The sequence below is a fragment of the Sorex fumeus genome, unplaced genomic scaffold (assembly GCF_029834395.1).
Source record: "Sorex fumeus unplaced genomic scaffold, SorFum_2.1 ptg000044l, whole genome shotgun sequence".
In the NCBI taxonomy this organism is placed as follows: domain Eukaryota; kingdom Metazoa; phylum Chordata; class Mammalia; order Eulipotyphla; family Soricidae; genus Sorex; species Sorex fumeus.
The window spans coordinates 12965166-12984116 of NW_026606101.1; the positions used below are offsets into that span (position 1 = coordinate 12965166).

The 18951-nt window shown below is 51.1% G+C and overlaps 1 protein-coding gene across 1 annotated transcript in view; it reads left to right on the top strand.

The window, feature by feature from the left end:
• SUN5 (Sad1 and UNC84 domain containing 5) overlaps positions 1–17757 on the top strand; it is a 20352-nt gene extending 2595 nt beyond the window's left edge. The window contains exons 2-11 of the mRNA XM_056121549.1: positions 4205–4271; positions 5161–5222; positions 9929–9978; positions 11185–11219; positions 11783–11891; positions 13520–13598; positions 14928–15043; positions 15490–15657; positions 16304–16390; positions 17602–17757. Coding sequence (XP_055977524.1) covers positions 4205–4271; positions 5161–5222; positions 9929–9978; positions 11185–11219; positions 11783–11891; positions 13520–13598; positions 14928–15043; positions 15490–15657; positions 16304–16390; positions 17602–17757 — 929 coding nt within the window. The remainder of the gene's footprint in view (positions 1–4204; positions 4272–5160; positions 5223–9928; positions 9979–11184; positions 11220–11782; positions 11892–13519; positions 13599–14927; positions 15044–15489; positions 15658–16303; positions 16391–17601) is intronic.
• Positions 17758–18951: the final 1194 nt, after the last annotated feature.

Below are 18951 nucleotides of genomic sequence, written 5' to 3' on the forward strand. Positions count from 1 at the left end.
TGTCCTGCAGCCTCCTTACCGACACCCCGGGGTGCTGGAGCTGCTCAGCCCCACACCAGCACCGGCTCCAAACAGGGGCTTCACAGATACTCGCGGAGGAGGAAATGGGTGTGCACATTTTTTAAGGATGCTTGTAACTGGCTCAGGGCTTCACCCTGTGATCTGTGTGCAACTGCTGCTTACATCAACCTAACACTCACGTTCAAAGCTCCCCAGAGGGGGCTGGAGCGATAGCACAGCGGGTAGGGTGTTTGCCTTGCATGCGGCCAACATGGCCGACCCGAGTTCGATTCCTCTGCCCCTCACGGAGAGCCCGGTAAGCTACCGAAAGCCTGGCAAGCTACCTGTGACGTATTCGATATGCCAAACACAGTAACAAGTCTGTTATTGGGTCCACCCGAACAAAATCGGTGAACAACGGGAAGACAGTGACTCCCCAGAGGCTCTTCCTGGACTCAAATCCAGGCAGTGGTGGGCAAGTGGCTATTCCTCAGAGGTGAGGAAGATGGTGCCCCCGTCTTCTCTAGCTCCTAGAAGCCACATTCGTTCCTTGGCCCATGGCCCCCTCCCTCCCTCTTCCCAAGCCAGGAAGGGCTGAGGGCTTCTGCAGGTGACCCTTCTCTCGGGCTTCCTCTTGCACGGGCAGAGATTCGAACTGTGGCATTGGACTCCCCTGACCCATCCAGGACCTCCTCAGGGTCATCTGATCAACCCAATTTACTCCCATCTGCAGATCATAATGACCCTTTGTGGTGTAACCCGACAGTTTCCAAGTTCAGGTGTTTCATGGCAGGGCCCCCGTGGTGAGTCACAGACACTGAGCCTGCAATTTGAGCCGTTACCGTCAGAAGGCGCAGGGAACACATGTGCGTGTCAGTTCCAGGAAGCTCGCCACGGGTGGGACTGACAGAAAACACCACATTTCCAATCAAGCTTCTCTTTCTTCCCCCAGTCAAAAGTAGAACTTTATTAAAACAGCAACACCTGAGTGCTATTTTGTGTGATGCTCTGTGTCCACCAGGGAGAATCTCGACATCACCAAATGCGTTCAGCATGGGGGCCAGAATGATCGTACCGCAGGTAAAGGTGCTTGCCTTCTACCCAACTGAGCTGAGTTCGATCCCCAGCATTCCATAGAGTTCCCAGAGCACTGCCAGGAGTGATTCCTGAGTGCAAAGCCAGGAGTAAACCCTGAGCAGTGCTGGGAATGGCCCCAAAGCCAAAATAAAATGGGAAAAAAAGAAGAAATGTGTTCACTTGCAACCCAAGAAAATGGCCCATCGGAACAGCCCAGGGCAGGAAGCAGTCGGGGAGCAAGAACCAACATTGGGTGGCCAGGAGAGCCCTGAACCCTCGCCCCTGCCTGGTTCCGGAGGCTCTGGCAAGCCCAGGTTGCAGTCTTCGTGCCCGCATCCGAGCACCCAGACTGGCTTCCTCAGAGGGGAGGTTCCGGGCCCCGTGGAAGACCCCCAGCCCCTCCCCCCTCTGTGAGGTCACAGTGTGCTCCACCCGTGGGCACATTCCAGAGAGGACTGGGAGCCCGAGGCTTTGGCGGTTCCTGCTCGCCGACTCTCGGACATCCCGTCCTAGACAAGAAGGCCAATGCCTCGCCCAAGGAACCCGTGTAATGCCGCCTGTAGTCGGCTCCAAGAGTACCAGGAGGCCAGGTCCAGAAGGTGTGGGCAGCAGCCCTTCCCTGTACCTGCCCCCGTTTAAATGCTGCCTGGGTTGGGAGGGGCGTGGGCACTCCCCCTCGCACACACACACCTGGCACCAGCTCAGGCCTCCCTGAGAGCTCCCTGCCAAGAAGTAGGGGATAATCATCTTTTCGGGAGCATTTATTGAGCACTTACTGTTTGCTACTGTATGCTAGACACAACTGTAAGCTGGGCCAGTGGGGCTGCTCCAGAGGGAGGTGCTCCGTGCCCCCAGGACCCCCAATGTAGTGAGGGGAGAAGCAGTCATTGAGGAAGTGACCCCCCCAGCCAGCTTTACCTGGAGGGAGCCTCCAGCTAACTCAACCCCATCTGCCACCACCCCCCCAAATCCCCCCGCAACCCCTGGGGTGTATGACACGGCAGAATAAACAGTCCAAGGGGCTGAGGGGGGGGGGGCGAGCTAGCATTTCTACAAATAATTTTAGTTGCTCTCCTTTTAATGCCAATTCCTCAGCTCAAGGAGTGCATATATTCATATATTTGAAAGAGTAAGAGTAATGCATTGACACCAATGGTGCATCCATAATTATTTTTTTCATGAAGAATCATATACCCATTAGGAGTCTAACAAACCTCTGCCTTAAGAAATAAAACTGCTCCCACATACACACAGGGCTCAGCACTGGGGACCTCCAGAATCTCAAATTCCACAACTGGTCACTCCACTTGGGACCCAGGTTTCTGCCACCATTCTTTAACTCTTCCTTCTGCTTCCTCTCCCAGCCTGATTCACGGGTCACGCAGAAGCATGGCGGAAGGAGAGAGGGCACGGCTTGCTGTGGGCCTCACGTTAGTGGTGTTCCAGGCCCCTCTTGCCACCCTTGAGCCCCCTATACCACATACACCTCATCCCTGCAGACATCCCGTCCTCGAGGCGACCAGCACAGGGCACAGGGAGTCAGTGGGAGTGAGGCTGAGGCCAGTGGGGACTGTCAGAAGCTTCGCGAAGAGGCTTAGACAGGACAGGGAGGAACAGGCTGAGCCACCGCCAACAACCCCGACCATCAAGGAAACGGTGGTTTGGGCATTTGGGGTGTGCCAGTCCTGGGTCTGCCTCAAAGCCATGGGCTCGGGAGGCTTGAGTCAACTTTCCTGCCTCCCGGGCCCTCCACACTCCCTGTGAAGTGTGAACTACATGTATGCTTCTTGTCATCCCCAGAATTAATCGAAGCCACGCTGCCTTCCAGACGACACAGGACACCTCAGCCCGTGAGCAGGATGGGGAGAGGGAGCCCTGGGGTGCTCTGTTGGGGCTGAGACTTCAAAGTACCGATGGGCAGGCCAGCGTCACCCAGCCAGGGGCAGGCAGAGGGAAGGGATACTCCACACCAGCTCTAGCTGCACCCCACGTTGCCCTGGGGCCTTCATGCCCATGGTCAGAAGTGATGTCACAGGCCCGTGCCCTTCACAGGTGAGGCCTCCTCGCCGCCTTTCCACGTCAACCCCCCAGCCCTCTGCCTGAATCAGCACCTACTGGGATGGAGATGTACGTATAGACCCAAGAGCCATCTGGGCCATCCACACGGGCGTGAGCAAAGGGTCCAGCCATGGGGCCAAGGAGGCTATGGATGAAGTCGCCGAAATGGTTTGGTGCAACTCACCCGCCTTTCACTGATACAGTTCTGGCCACACCCCAGAAATTAGCCACGCTCTTCCCTGCCCTTCCTCCACCCTCATGTTGCCAACGAACCACCCAAACACCCACCCATCTGCAGTGCGCACATTCTAGTCTCTCCCTTTGGTCCACTCGCCCTCCTCCAGACCCGTCAGTATTCACAGCCACGCCACCGTCCACCCACCCGCCCTTCCTTCCTTTCTCTCAATCAACTTCCTAGTCACCCCTGCATCTGCATCAGCTTCTCTCTTCTTCTCTCTCTCTCTCTCTCTCTCTCTCTCTCTCTCTCTCTCTCTCTCTCTCTCTCTCTCTTATACCCAGCAATGCCCAGGGCTTACTCCTGGCTCTACACTCAGGAATTACTCCTGGCAGTGCTTGGGGACCATATGAGATGCCGATAATCGAACCCAGGTCGGCCTCATGCAAGGCGAATGCCCTACCCAATGCCCTACCCCCTTTACTATCACACTGGCCCCTGCACCAGCTTCTTCTTATTCAGCTTCGTCCTCCCCAGACATTCTCTCCATCCTTCTGTTCCACCCATTGGCTCATTCTCCTCCACATCTATCCTCTACACCCTTGTTATTTATTTATATTTTGCCTCGCCCCGTGCTGGGCACCCCTGGGCACACGGGGGCAAACACAGAGCCTCCCCCAGAGAACCGCACCCCGTGGGTGGACCGGAGACTCTGCACACCCCAGACTCCCGGTGTTCTGAGGCGTGACTATGGAGCTGCCAACTGCCCCTGGCAAGCGGAGCGGGACCGTGACTCTCCCGGGGTCAGAGCCGAGTGCTACCCTGGGCAAGTGAGGGAGAGAGCCAGCGCCGGGGCCAGCGCTGCTGCTCACGGCTCTGCCGCTTGCTCCACAGCTTGGCTCAACTCCCTGGCCTCCTTCCTGCGCACCCAGACTCAGCAGATGCTCTTCAGCAGTTGCAGGTGAGTGGGTGGGGGCAGGGGTGCAGAGGGCACAGAGCGGGCAGGTGGGCAGCCCCTCCCCGGTTTGACTTTCCCCTCCACCAAATCTGCCTTTTCCCAGATCCTGCCAGAGCCCCCTAGGGCGCCCCATCCCTGTCATTTCTGGGGGCCCCACCCCCACTTCCTTTTCGTCACTGACTCCCACTCTGTACCCGTTGGACTGGCAAGCCTAGAGTTCTTGAGGCTGGAGCGATAGCACAGTGGGTAGGGCGTTTGCCCTGCACGTGGCCGACCCGGGTTCAATTCCCAGCATCCCATATGGTTCCCCAAGCATCACCAGGAGTAATTCCTGAGTGTAAAGCTAGGAGTAACCCTTGTACATCGCCGGGTATGACCCAAAAAGGAAAAACAAAACAAAACAAAAACTAGGGTTCTCTTCCCCCGGCCTCATGATTCTTTCCACCTACCCTGCACCCTGTACACACTTCCCACCCCCCACCCCCACCAGAAGTTCCTGGCCCACCCCTTCTCTTTCCCACCAGCTCCTGCTGGTTACTTCTGAGTCCCACACATCTCTCCACCCCGCGCGCTCCTTGAATGTTTCTCTCCTAAACGAGTTCTTCACACTCATGCCAGGCTCATCCTCACTTCCTCCACAGACGCCCCTAAGAGCAGGGAGTCCTTGGGGAGGTGGGAGGAGAAAGGGGCATCGGCACTGACCCCTAAAGATGCATTCTCAGGAGAGAAGGGAAGGGCCAAAGAAGGGCCAGTTAGAGGCCCACTTTGTTCGGACCCTGTGGAGGCACAGGATAGAGTGTCCCTGCCCAGAGGAGAGGAACGAGGGTAAGCCTGGGGGTGGCAGCCTGGACAAAGCTCTGGCCCCTCTGAGTCCAGCTTCCCCGTCTTCCAGGTCCCGACAGCTCTGCCAGAAGTTCATGGAAAAATCAGGATTCCTGTTTTTCTGCACAATCGGTGCGTGCTGGGGCCAGAGGGAGCTTGGGCTCTGTGTGTTCACTGTGTGGCCCAGGCAAGACAATGCGCTCTCTGAGCTGCAGTTTCCCGCCTTGTGAGGGTCTAGTGAGGGTGGCTGGTTGACCTGAGGACTGTTTCATTTGGTGGAGGGTGTGGAGTGATGCAGACTCTTACTGAGTGCCATTTGCCCACCTGGAGCCACCGCAGGGCTGTATAGGCCCAGAGCAATAGTACAGTGGGAGGGTGCTTGCCTTGCACACAACCAACCTGGGATCTAGCCCCAGCTCCCCAGGTGGCCCCCCAAGCCCTGCCAGGAGTGATTCCCTGAGCACAGAGTCAGGAGTAAGTCCTATGCACAACAAGGTGTGGCAAAAAAAAAAAAACACACAACAGATAACACAGTGTTATCAGCTCACAGTAAGTACCACAAGAACATCGATATTAAGAAGAAAGTCTGAAAGCTGAGAAAAGCTTCAGAACTGTAGCGCTCCCCCCAAACCATGACTATATTAGGGTCATGATAACTCCCTCTTTCTACATTTCATTTTGTCTTATTTTTTCTTTTTTGCTTTTTGGGTCACACCCAGAGATGCACAGGGGTTCCTCCTGGCTCTGCACTCAGGAATTACTCCTGGCGGTGCTCAGGGGACCATATGGGATGCTGGGAATCGAACCCGGGTCGGCCACGTGCAAGGCAAATGCCCTACCCACTGTGCTATCTCTCCAGCCCACCTTTCTACATTTCTATGGAACTCCTTCCAGCTGTCTCTGCCACCCCCAGACACACACACACGCACACACACACGCACACACACATGCATATATACACACACACATGCACATGCACATAGACACTCACACATACACACGCACATGCACATACACACACACACACGTGCGCACACGCCCACACGCACCGTCTCTGCTTTCACTTTCTGCTGCTCAGCTCTGGGTCAAGGTGTCCTGGGGAGAGAGAGGCCCAGCTTCCCCATCAGGAGCTGAACCTGGGCTTTAGGAAGTATAGCCCAATAAATGACTCTTTTTCAACAACTCTTTTGGGATATGATTTACATACCCTGTCCAAGTAGATGTTCCGGTGGATGGCTTGAGTCTATGCTCAATGACACAGCTCCATCATTTTACCTAATTCCTGTCTTTTTACTACCCTCAACTCCCCTCCAGCCCCCAGCCCAGGGAGTCACTCCTCACTGCTTCCTCCCAGACCTAGGCAACCGCTAATTATTTTTCTTGGATTTGCCTAGCATGAACGTCAGATAAGTGGAACCCATGCTGTGTGGCCTTGGTGGAGTTTTTCACTGAGCAGAATGCTTGTCCAGCACGTCCTGTGGTAGACAGTGGAAGCCAGGCAAACCTTTTTTGAGGGCGAAACACACCATTGTATGTGCATGTCACATTTTGTTCATCTGCTCATCCGTGGAGAACTGTAGGATGTTGCTGCCCTTTGGCTGTTACTAAGAATACTGTTATTAAGATGATCCTAAGGTAGCAGGGCACACGTAGGGTATTTGCCTTGCACGTGGCTTACCTGGATTCAATCCCTGGCATCCCACGTGACCCCAGGAATCCCACCAGGAGCAATCCGGGAGTGCAAAGCCAAGAACAAGCCCTGAATACGACCAAGTATTTTCGAAAAACAAACAAACAAACAAAGAAACTTATTCGATGTGGCCAAGTATTTTCTACACTTTTGGGTCCATGCCTAGGAGCAGGATTGCTGGATCAGATGGTAACTGTTTCACTGGGGAATTACCCAGCTGTTTTCCTAGGTGATGGCATCCTCTATTTCGACCATCCCTTGTGTAAGTCCTTCTTTCTTCATATCCTCCCCAATTCATGATCTTATCTTTCATTTCGGCATCTGACCTTTGTGGAGTAGAATCTCAGAATGGTTCTGATTTACCAGCTAACTGAGGATCACCTGTTGAGCATCTTTTCAGGAACTTATTGGCCATTTGGGTTTTTTTTTTTTCCTTTGTAGAAACGGCAGTTCAGCTCTTTCCCCGTTTTAATTTGGGCTGTCTATATTTTAGTTATTTAGTTACATTTGTTTTTTAGCCTGTTGCACATCCCTTAATCACATATGTGACTTGCAATTTTTTTCTTTCATTCTGTACTTATCTTCTCATTTTTCTGATGGGGGTGAAGAGTCTTTATTAGTGCAAAACTCAGATTTTCATGAAGCCCAATACCTGTTTTGTTTTTTTCACTCTTTCCTTTATTTTTTTCCTTTTGGCTTTTTGGGTCACATCCGGTAATGCTCTAGGATTACTCCTCGCTCTGCACTCAGAAACTACTACTGTTGACTCAGGGGACCAAATGAGATGCCAGGGATTGAACCCTAGTTGACCATGTGCAAGGCATATGCCCTACCAGCTGTACTATCGCTCCAGTCCCTTCACTCTGTTTTTTGGTATCACATCTAAGAAACCATTGCCAAACATACCATGAGTACTGACTCCCATATTTTCTCTAAGACTTTGATAGTTTACCTCTCATCTTCAGAGTTCAAGTTCACGATCCATTTTAATGTTTGCATGTGGTGTGAGGTAAAGGTCCAACTTTATCAATTTGAAGGTGAATATCCACTTATTCAACACCATTATTAAACACACTATTCTCTCCCCCACTAAATTGTTTCAGCACAAAAGTCAAAATCACCTGATTATTTTGGGACATCCAGTTCTGTTCTACTGATCTTCATGTATGTCTGTCAGTGGTACTCTTGATATATGAGTCCTCCAACTGGTAATTTTCCAAGATGTTTTGGCTTCATGGGTCCCTGCCATTTCACTATGAATTTTTGGAGCATCACTCAGAGATGCTCAGGGCTTACTCTTTTGCTCTGCACTCAGGAATTAGTCCTAGGAGTGTTCAGGGGACCACTGGGATGCTGGGCATCAAACCCAGGTTGACTTTGATGTTTGACCAGACAAGCATCCTAGCTGCTATAATATGTTTCTGGCTCTCATTATGAATTCTAGAGTTAACGTTTTCATTTCTACTTCCCCAAAAATTCTACTGGTATTTTGAATAGGGATTTTTATTACAGTGATTTGGAGATGAATTCGGAAACAGAATCATCTAAACAACGTGGACTCTTCCACTCCAACAACATTTCCATTGTTGAAAGATACCTCTGCCTTCTTTAATTTCCTTCAGTGATGCTTTATAATTTTCAGAGTACAAATTTTACCCATCTTTTCTGAGATTTATCCTTACGACTTTATTCTGAGTTATGCTATCTTTGAATGGAATTGTTTTTCTTAATTTTATTTATGGATTTTTTTTTTCATTACTAATGCTTACTAACACAATTGATGTGGGAAGGGGGGAGGGGTATCCAAGCAATGCTCACTCAGGATGCCTGGGGCAGCCACCCAGTGTTCTCAGACAATCAGCTGATAGTTCAATACAATAGCCAGAGATGCTGCTTGGTCCTTGCAATGGTGGGGATACCTGAACACCGTGGGGGTCTCCAGGGCTGCACCAAGCAATGCTTGGGGAACCATGCGGTGCCATGAATTGAATCCAGGTTGGGCACCTGCTAGGCAAGTGCCCTACCCACTGTACTATCTTGGCCCCAACACAATGGATGTTTTATTGTCAATCTTGTATCCTGAAACCTCACTAACTCGATTACTAGCTCTGATACCCAGAAAGATATCCTGGGATATCTTTGAATTTTGAATAGGGATTCAAAAGATATCCTGGGATATCTTTCTGGGTATGGATAAAGTCTTGGATATCCTAGGTTTCGACGTACAAAATTGCATCCCTTTATCTTATATTTCTTTTCCTGCCTAATTGGCCTCACTAAAACCTTTAGTATAAATTCATTAGACATAGCAAGGTCAGCAAGGCCTTGATCTTTTGAAGGAAACGTTCCAGTTTTCACTGTTAAGTAGGAGGTTCGCTATTGAGTTTTCAGAGATGGCTTCTGTCAGACTGAGGGAATTCTGCCCTGACTCTTGTTAGAATTTTATTGTTTTTCAAGAGTTATAAATGAAAGTCTGAGTGTGGAATTTTCAGTAGAGTGGAAAGCATAAAATGCAGAAACCACTTCCTCCTCTTTTGTTCTTTTTCTTCTGAACTGGTTTGATTTGGGAAATGTGAACAAGGAGAGAACCCCATAAAGGAAGCATACTCCAAGTTAGGACAGGCAGGAACTCGGAGCAAAGTGTCATCTCCTCTCCATTCTCTTTGCCAATCGACCTCAACAGAATTTAAATGGGGAGGAGGAGAGATGTGACTATTCCGTTTCTGTGAGACACTTTTTAGCTATGATGCCATTTAACTGTGAAGTGGATGTTAACGTTATTCCCAGGATCTAAGGAAGCTGAGTTATGAAGAAATTAAGGGGCTAGAGCAATAGCACAGCGGGTAGGGCATTTGCTTTGCATGAGGCTGACCAGGGTTCAATTCCCAGCATCCCTGAGCACCACCAGGGGTAATTCCTGAGTCCCCTGAGCACCACCAGGGATAATTCCTGAGTTCATGAGCCAGGAGTAACCCCTGGGCAACGTCGAGTGTGACCCCCCAAAAAAGCAATAAAAAAAAAGAAATCAAGCCACTTCCCTCAGAAGTTGCTAGTAGGTGGCAAAGTTAGGGTCTGAACCTAGATGCCTTACCTCCAGAATCCTTCAGAGTGCATTTCAAATGTCTCCTTCCCCTGCCTGACCCCACAGGATTCTGGATTCTCTCTATGCACCTACCGTCCAAAATGGAAGTCTGGCAGGTGAGCAAGTCCACACTTCAGAACCCACCACTGACTCACCCCTCTACCAACATCACCTGCATAAGCTCTCCCCCCCACACACATTCAGCACATCTGAACCCCAGCCAGTGCCTGACTTATCCCATCTCCACCTCTCCACCTGGCAATGCCACACACCTAAAACCCTTTCTTCCAGCAAAACCTTGAGTTTCAAAGACCAGAGGGCAGTTTCTCTTCTAGGAGTCATTCAGTTCCGTGGTGACTCATCTGCTTTATCCAGGCCCCCATGTAAAGGATCCTATGGACAAAGAACACATTTCTCTTTCTCTCTCTCTCCTCAAGGAAGTTTGTTCTTCTGCTCAAATGAGGTGGAACCCTTTGCTTTGTGGCTTTGGGAGAGAAAATAGATGGAAATTAGCTGCCAGAGCTCCTAATCTCATAATCACAAGTGTCTCAGAAGCTCTATAACAAGAGGACCCATCCCACCCCACATCTCTCCTCCCCTCCTTAAATATTTCATATCTTCAAGATTCAGACAAAATGTTACCATCTCCAAACATCCAAAAGGAAGTTATCATATTTACCTGCATCATTCAATAATTTTCTGTAGTTTTGACTATTTCCCCAATAATACTGGCAGCCCTAGAAGGCCAGAACCAAGTTCATTTTTATCCCAGCAGCGAAGGACCAGTTGCCACTCTCACTTGTCTGATTGGAGAGCCCGATGAGAGGAAATAAGTGGGAAGATGAATGGAAGAGTGGATTGGATGAGAGAATGGAGAGATGGGAGGGAAGATGGAGAGATGGGAGGGAAGATGGAGAGATGGGAAGGAAGATGGGAAGACGGGAGGGAAGATGGGAAGATGGATGGAAAATGGATGGATGGATGCTGGATGGATGGATGGATGGATGGATGGATGGATGGATGGAAAGTAAGGCAAATTAGATGAATGGGATGGTGACGAATGAGATGAAGAAGAAAGAGTGAAAGCAAGGGTAGATAGATTAGAGGCAGATAGCATGGTGAAGGGTGAGAAGGGTAGATGGATGAGGATAGATATGGACATATGGATAAGAAGGAAGATATATTGGATTTTAGGTAGATAATATACTGTTGGGTGGGTGGAATAGTTGTGGTTGTGGAAGAATGGATAGATGAGCTGTTTGGGTCCAGATTGTGTCATCTGAAGGGATGCTTTGCTTTCCTCAACACTCCACCTCAACTAGGATGACAGCATAAACAGTCCATTGAAGAGCTTGAGGTAAGAAGAATCTGCTAATAGTGTTATCATTTCCTTAAAAACAGAAATATCACCAGATTCTGGGCTAACAATGCAGGAACTACAGTCTGACCAACTTCTGTAAATCTCAACACCCACAATTCCTGCCTGGCCAAAAAAAATCGCATTACCTCTTTTGTCCTCTCTGACCCTTAACCTCTCACTTTTTGAGATCAAGCATAACATACATCCTCTGGGTAATTACTGATATAATGAAGATGCTAAATGTCTTAAGTAGATCCTGTTCCATAGCCAGCAGTCCTCCACAAATGGTAGCTGGGTAGAAATCTTAACCAATAATATACCACTTGATGACAGAGAGCATCCTTGCTTGCAAACTCTATGTTTAAAAGGAATGAGTTGGGTTTAAGGATATCCCATCAGGAGCAGAAAAATAATGTCTGAGAGATAAGATCCTGCAGGGAGCTCCAGGAATGGTCCAAAGAAAGTGAGAATTTGTGACGTTAATTCTTTGTGGTCTGATTGGCAAAGATAGAGGCTGAGAGTGACAATAAAAGTTGGTCCATATTCTCTTTGCTCATAAGGATGTACCAGGAGAAGGTGCGACGGCATGCCGGGGAAATCCAGGATCTCCGAGGTAACATGAGCTTGCTCATTATCAGACTCCAGATGATGGAAGCCCTGTCAGATGAGGTGAGATGCTGGCCATTCTGCTCAAGCACCCTACTTCTCTATTTGAAGCCTTATTTCCTCTCTTCCACCTTTGGGTGAAGTACATCCCCCCATTAATTTCCAGTATATATTTTTACTTATTTCCATAAATTATAAGTAAAAATATATAAGTTGAGAATTGGTATGTTTAAAAAACATCTTTATTCTACTTATGCATAGTTTGACTGGGTATAGAATTCTAGATAATAAATTGTTTCCCATGGCCCATGGGAATCTTAAAGGAAGTTCATTCTTATGTTCTAGCTATACTTTTTTTTTTTTTTTTGCTTTTTGGGTCACATCCGGCATTGCACAGGGATTACTCCTGGCTCATGCACTCAGGAATTACTCCTGGCAGTGCTCAGGGGACCATATGGGATGCTGGGAATCGAACCCTGGTCAGCCTCATGCAAGGCAAATGGCCTAACCGCTGTGCTATCACTCCAGCCCCTCTAGCTATACTTTTGTTGAAAATTCTAATGGTTTAATTATTAGCCCTCTAAATGTTGTCTTTTTATTTCTATCCTGGGAGTTTGTAGGATATTTTTCTCTCCTCCACTCCTCCTTGATCAATGATATGTATTTAATCTATTTGGGTACTATGGGGCTTGTTGAATCTATGTGCTGAAATTTTTCATTCTTAGCTGTTCTCTCTCTTCCCCATTATCTATCTCCTCTCTTGAGATTCAAATTATATCCATGCTAAACCTTTAGACACTATTATATGTATTATTATAGGAACTACTACTAATATTTCATATAACTAGTTTATCTTTATTCTTTTTTCTATTTATAATTTTTTTCTACTGGGGGGTGGTTTGTCACACCTGGCAATGCTCAGGGCTTACTCGTGTCTCTCTACTCAGTAATTATTCCTGCGGGTGTTCAGGGGCATTCTGGGGATCAAATCCAAGTTGGCCACTTGCAAGGCTAGCACCCTGCCCACTGTACAATCTCTCCAGTTCCATTTTTCTGTTTTCTAGTCATATCTTTTTAGGCTTGCGGATGATTTTTGTATTGCCTTCTGTCTGATGTAGAGTTAAATGTTCCCGTTCTCTGGGTGTTTTTCTTTGAAGGGATCAGACCTGGTGGTGCTTAGGGACTACTCCAACCTCTGTGCTCAGGAGGTCACTCCCAATGGTGTTCAGGGGGCTACAAGGTACCAGGGACCAAGCCTAGGCCTCCAGCATGCCAAGCATGTACTCAGCTCATTGAGTTTTTTTCTCCAGCCCTCCATGAAGTTCTTCATTGCGTACATTGCTAGAATATATACATTTCTCTGTTTTTATGGATTTTAATTTCAAGGTAAAATTGTTCCGCATTTTCTCTCTATTTGCTATCATTTTCCTTGGGACTCAATTCCAGTGGTTCTCGGAAAGCTAGGTAGTTCCAGGGATTCAACATAGGACTTCCACATGCAAAGTTGGTGTTTCAACTGCAGGCCATCAGCTCAGCCTCACTGCTTTTTGCATATCCTCTGCTGCTGCAAGCCCAAGTCTCTGAGAACACGCACACAATCATCACCAGTTCCGAGAAAGCACTCAGAGAGCTGGTGTGGGAGGTGTGGCTTTGCTGTATATTCACTGGTGTTCTCTGCCCCCCCCCCCCAGCACAAAATGGCTCAGAGAATAATGAAGCTGATCCAAGGCGATTACATCGAGAAGCCAGACTTCGCCCTCAAGTCTATCGGTCAGTCACCAAGCCACCCGCCCACCCGAGAAGCCACCCATGGCAGATTTCTTTTTTCCTTTTTGGGCCGTACCAGAATGCTCAGGGGTTACTCCTCCCTCAGCACTCAGGAATAACTCCTTGCAGTGCTTTGGGATCCTATAGGATGCAGGAGACCGAACCCAAGTCAGCCACATGCAAGGCAAGAGCCCTGCCCACTGTCCTATTGCTTCAGCCCCTCCTGGCAGTTTTCTTTCTTTTTTTTTTTTATGTAATTCAATTGTGAGCTTTTATTTTACTTTTTGTTTGTTTGATTTATTTTAATTTTAATGAATCACCATGAGATGCAGTTACAGATTTACAAACTATCATCGTTCCGTTCCAGTCAAACAATTTCAAATACCCATCCCTCCACCAGTACCCATTCTCCACCACAATTGTTCACAGTATCCCTTCCTCCCCACCCCTTCCCACCCCCTGCCTCTGTGGCAGACACATTCCCTCTTACTACTCTCTCTGTCCTTTTGGGTGTTACGGTTTCTCAGCAGATTTCTTCTTTTTTTTTTCTGTTTTTTGGGGTTTTATTTTTTTTTGGTTTTTGGGTCACACCCGGCAATGCTCAGGGGTTACTCCTGGCTCTGCACTCAGGAATTACTCCGACGGTGCTCAGGGGACTATATGGGATGCCGGGGATCGAACCCAGGTCGACAGCATGCAAGGCAAACATGCTACCCTCGGCAGACTTCTGACCTGGCTCTTTGTGCCTTCCTCCCAAGCGAGAGGCCACAGCCTGCATAGACAGCACATTCTACATACACAAGCCACCAGGCAGGGGCCTGGGAGGTGGGCATTTTGGCTGAGACCTGCTGGGAGAGAGCAGCACCAGGAAATCCCTGAGAAAGGAGCCTCGTAAAAGAGGGAGGGTGGCTCTGGATTGCCAAGGTGTCAGTGCCAGCCATGGGCCAATGCGGTTCTAATGCACAGCACACCCTGGGCCGGCTGCCCTGTGGGCCCCTGAAGAACATGGAGGGTCAGGAGGTGTCCAGCTAACTGCTCAATCTCTTAGCCACTCAGGGCCTGAGTTTTCCTCTCTGGGACAGGGGATACTAGAGACCTGGCACAGAAAACCAGGCGGACACAGTGAGAGCTCACACCCCTGCACCCCTGCACCATGCTGGCCTGCAGGGGTCACTTCCCGTTGGCAGCAGCCCCAGGATGGGAGCGCCCAGCACGGCTACTGCTGCAGCTCCTGGCTCTTCCCCCTTTTCCGGGGAGGACCCAGATGAGCTGACCTGCGGTGAGGGCCCTCCCAGGCCAGGCTCCTGTTCATCTAGGACCCACTCCCCCCAGGGGCCAGCATCGACTTTGAGCAGACGTCCGCCACGTACAACTACAACAAGGCTCGCTCCTACTGGAACTGGATCCGTCTGTGGAACTATGCGCAGCCCCCCGACGTGATCCTCGAGGCAGGGGCCAGCGCGGGGATGCAGGGTGGAGGTTGGGGAAATCAGGAGGCTCAGAGCAAAGAGTGTAGGATATGGGGGTGGGCCTGGGAGATGCGGCAGAGGACAGAGGGAAAGGGTGTGAGGAGGAGTTAAGGGAGAGAGAGTTGCTGGGGGCTAGCACTGGATCGGGGGACAGGTATAGGACAGGGACAATCTCTTGGGGCACTGGGAATGTGAGCCCTCAGGGTCCCCCGGCAGACCCTATTCCTCTCTGTGCTGGCTTGAGGACATGTCCTGGCTGGCAGCAATGCGGAGGGAGGGACTGTTGGGGCTGGTGACCCCCAAGCTTAGCCTTGGTGACAGAATGGAGTAAGCACATATCAAGGGGCAGGGGGTTAGAAGGGGGATAGAGTGGAAGCAAGAACCACCCCACCCAGCCAGGCCTGAGTGACACCTGTCCCTTTTAGCCCAATGTGACCCCAGGCAATTGCTGGGCCTTCTCCGGTGACCGCGGCCAGGTGACCATTCGCATGGCCCAGAAGGTCTTCCTGTCCAATGTGACGCTACAGCACATCCCCAAGACCATCTCCCTATCGGGCAGCCTGGACACCGCCCCCAAGGACTTCGTGATCTACGTGAGCACCCCCCACCCCACCAGCCTGGGCTACGCTGGACGAAGGGGACAGTCTCGGGCACTAGGCTAGACCCTGACAATGGAAGCTAGCTCTCTTCCAGGCCCAGAGAAGAGGGCACAGCCTTCAGGAAATGGAGGGACTGCAACCTTACTCCCACCCACGTTTCTTTCAGTTCTTTGTTTGGTTTTGGTGTTTGAGCCACACCTCACAGTGTTCAGGGTTTACTCCTGACTCTGTGCTCAGGCCTCACTCCTGGTGGGCTCAGGGGCCCATATGGGGTGCCAGGGATCAAACCCGGGTCAGCCACGTGCAAGGCAAACACTCTACCTGCTGTACTATCTCTAGGTCCTTCAGACCACGTTTGTGAGAGCCTATTTGGTCTTCAGAGACGAGACCTCTGAGCCCCATTTTAGCAATAAGGAAACTGAGGGCCAGTCAAGGGCACGCTTAGGTCCTGCAAGTCAAGGGCAGAGTTAGAAAGGGCCGCAGCTTCTGAGCCCCATGTCTCTCTCTTGGCCATGGCTCCATGCTCTCCACTCCAGGAGTTGTGCAAGAGACAGCTGACAGGGGCAGGGGGCGGGGGTGGGGGCCCCTCCCAGACCCTGCCTGTGCTCCTCACACCTTCTCCTGGGCTCCCACTCCACAGGGCTTGGAAGGCTCCCTCAAAGAAGAGGTGTTCCTGGGGGCATTCCAGTTTCAGCCTGAAAATATCATTCAGACGTTTCCGCTCCAGGTAACAGGGGAGAGGGGCCCCCGGGGAGCATGGCTGCATGAGCCCCATGTGTGGGGCTGGGCCCGGGGACCCCGCTCTGCCCCCCCATCTGGGCCCCTTGTTTCCGAGCCCACTGGACAGGTGAAACTGATGCTCGGAATGAATGGGACCCTGCCCACAGCTGAGAGGCCCGTGAGGAAGTCCCGTCTCACCTGGGTCAGGTCCGGACTCCCCACGGGCCAGTGAATGATGAGCAGGGGGTGGCCTGGGACCCAGAGCTTCTCCTTCAGATTCAGTGTCCATCCCGGGTGCCCCACAATCCAGACACAAGCAGACCACTGGCGTGGACAGGAGACGTGGGAGTGAGGGACAGAAGCAGAGGTGGGGCGCTGAGATGGTCCTGAAACTCTGAAGCGTCTGGCAGGTTTGGCGATCAGGCTGAAAATGGCCCGCATCCTGTCCCGACCATCTCGGAGTATCCTGGGTGGTCAGAACACTGCCTCTCTGTGCCTCAGTTTCCCCTTCTATTACTCTGGGAGGTTGACATCATCCAGTGAAATCTCACAGGCCGAGTCTTCCATTCTTTGGTCCTGGGCAGAGCAAGAAGTAAATGTACAGGCTCTATCCTTCCGGGGGCGGGGGCAGGAGGGGGGTCTTCTCTCACAGAGCCTTTGCAGTGTGGGGTCCCACTGGGTGACATGCCCATAGCAGTCCTGGGCAGCAGTCTTACTGGCCCCTTGTCTGTTTGGAGGTCACACTATCAGGGCTCAGGGGCTACTCCCAGCTCTGTGCTCAAGGGTTGCTCCCTGCATGCTCAGGGGCCCCTCAGAGGTCCCAGAGATCAAGCCAGGGTCGGTCACATGCTGGGGAAGTGACTTAAGACGTATGCTATCTTCTCTGTTCATCACGCTCCCCTCTGACAGACAGGCGCTGGAGCCCAGGGAGGGGTCTTGGACTGCCCGGGACCCCATGGCACATACATAGGCTGGACCCCCAAGGCGGGACTTTCTGGTCCTCGTACTTGTGCTTTGACCTCGGCACACCCGAGTGTCATGTACCCACTTGCTCCGCATCCTTGGACAGCCTTTCCAACCCCCAAGCCTCCTGAACCCCACTCTGGCTAAATGCAAAAACAGCCCCTTCCACTCCCAGCCCTCCGCACCAGGCGAATGGGGGTCCAAGGGGCGGGATGCGGGGTGCAGGGCAACCCCCAGTCTGACTCTCTCTTCCAGAACCAGCCTCTCCGGGCATTCGGGGCGGTGAAGGTGAAGATCTCGAGCAACTGGGGGAGCCCCCACTTCACCTGCCTATACCGTGTGCGCGTGCACGGCTCCGTGACCGCCCCCAAGGAGCAGCCCCCCCAAGACCCCCTCCCCCAGAAAAATTAAAGTTTACTCTATACCCCGGTGCTGCTGTGTTGTGGCCCCCAGGAGGGCGGGCGAGCCGTTGAGGCCACACATGGAGCAGGTGGCCCTGGACCCTCGGGACAGTCCTGTCAGCTGGGGACAGGGATGCTCCAAGCCAGAGAATGACTTGTCAGACCCCTGTCAGCCAGGGGTGCTCAAGACTCAGACCCCGGCTGTGCGTCTCGCTTCCAGGTAAGGTCAGCACTGACCCACATGGCCTTGGGCAACACCCAGCCAGCTCAAAGCTGCACTCTTCCCATCACGGCGAGAGGCACGGACCAAGACCAGTGAATCGGATGAGCTGGGTTGACAAGTTCAATCCCATGTGAATGTACCAAGTGGCCACATGGGAAGCACATCACCCTCTCTGGACCTCATTCTGTCCATGCACACACATTTCTGTTCCATTCTGTGCGTCTACAGACTTCCCTCAGAGTGAAAAGGCAACCTGCAGAATGGGAGGAAGTATCTGCAGACTGTGTGTCTGATAAGGGATTACTCTCCAGAATATTTAGGGAATTCCTAAAGCTGAACCATGGGGCCAAAGTGATAGTACAGTGGGCGGGGTGCTTGCCTTGCACACGGTCAATGCGGGTTTGATCTCCAGCACCCCACAGGGTCCACCAGGAGTGATCCCTGAGTGCAGAACCCGAAAGGGCTTACTTCGGGCTGTGACCCGAAACCCAATAAACAAACAAACAAACAAAAACAGGGACCGGAGCAATAGTACAGCGGGTAGGGCGTTTGCCTTGCAAAGGGGCAGACCTGGGTTCGATCCCCGGCATCCCATATGGTCCCCCAAGCACTGCCAGGAGTAATTCCTGAGTGCATGAGCCAGGAGTAACTCCTGAGCATCGCTGGGCCACAACCTAAAAAAGCAAAAAAACAAACAAACTCAGTTCTAAAATGGCAAAGGACTGAAATTGACATTTCTCCAAAGAGAAATGGCTAATAAACAGCCAAAAACTTGCTCGATGGCGCTCAAATTAAGAAAATCAAACTACAATGAGTTACCACCTGGCCCCATTAGGATGACTCTGATCAGAAGAACAGAAGATAGACAGGGCGCTGCTCGAAGGGTTGGAACACGTGCTTTGCACACCAGAGTCCCAGGTTCCAGGGACCATGAAGTGCTGGTATTAAACCTGGGAAGAACGGTCAGGAGAGACCCCCAAG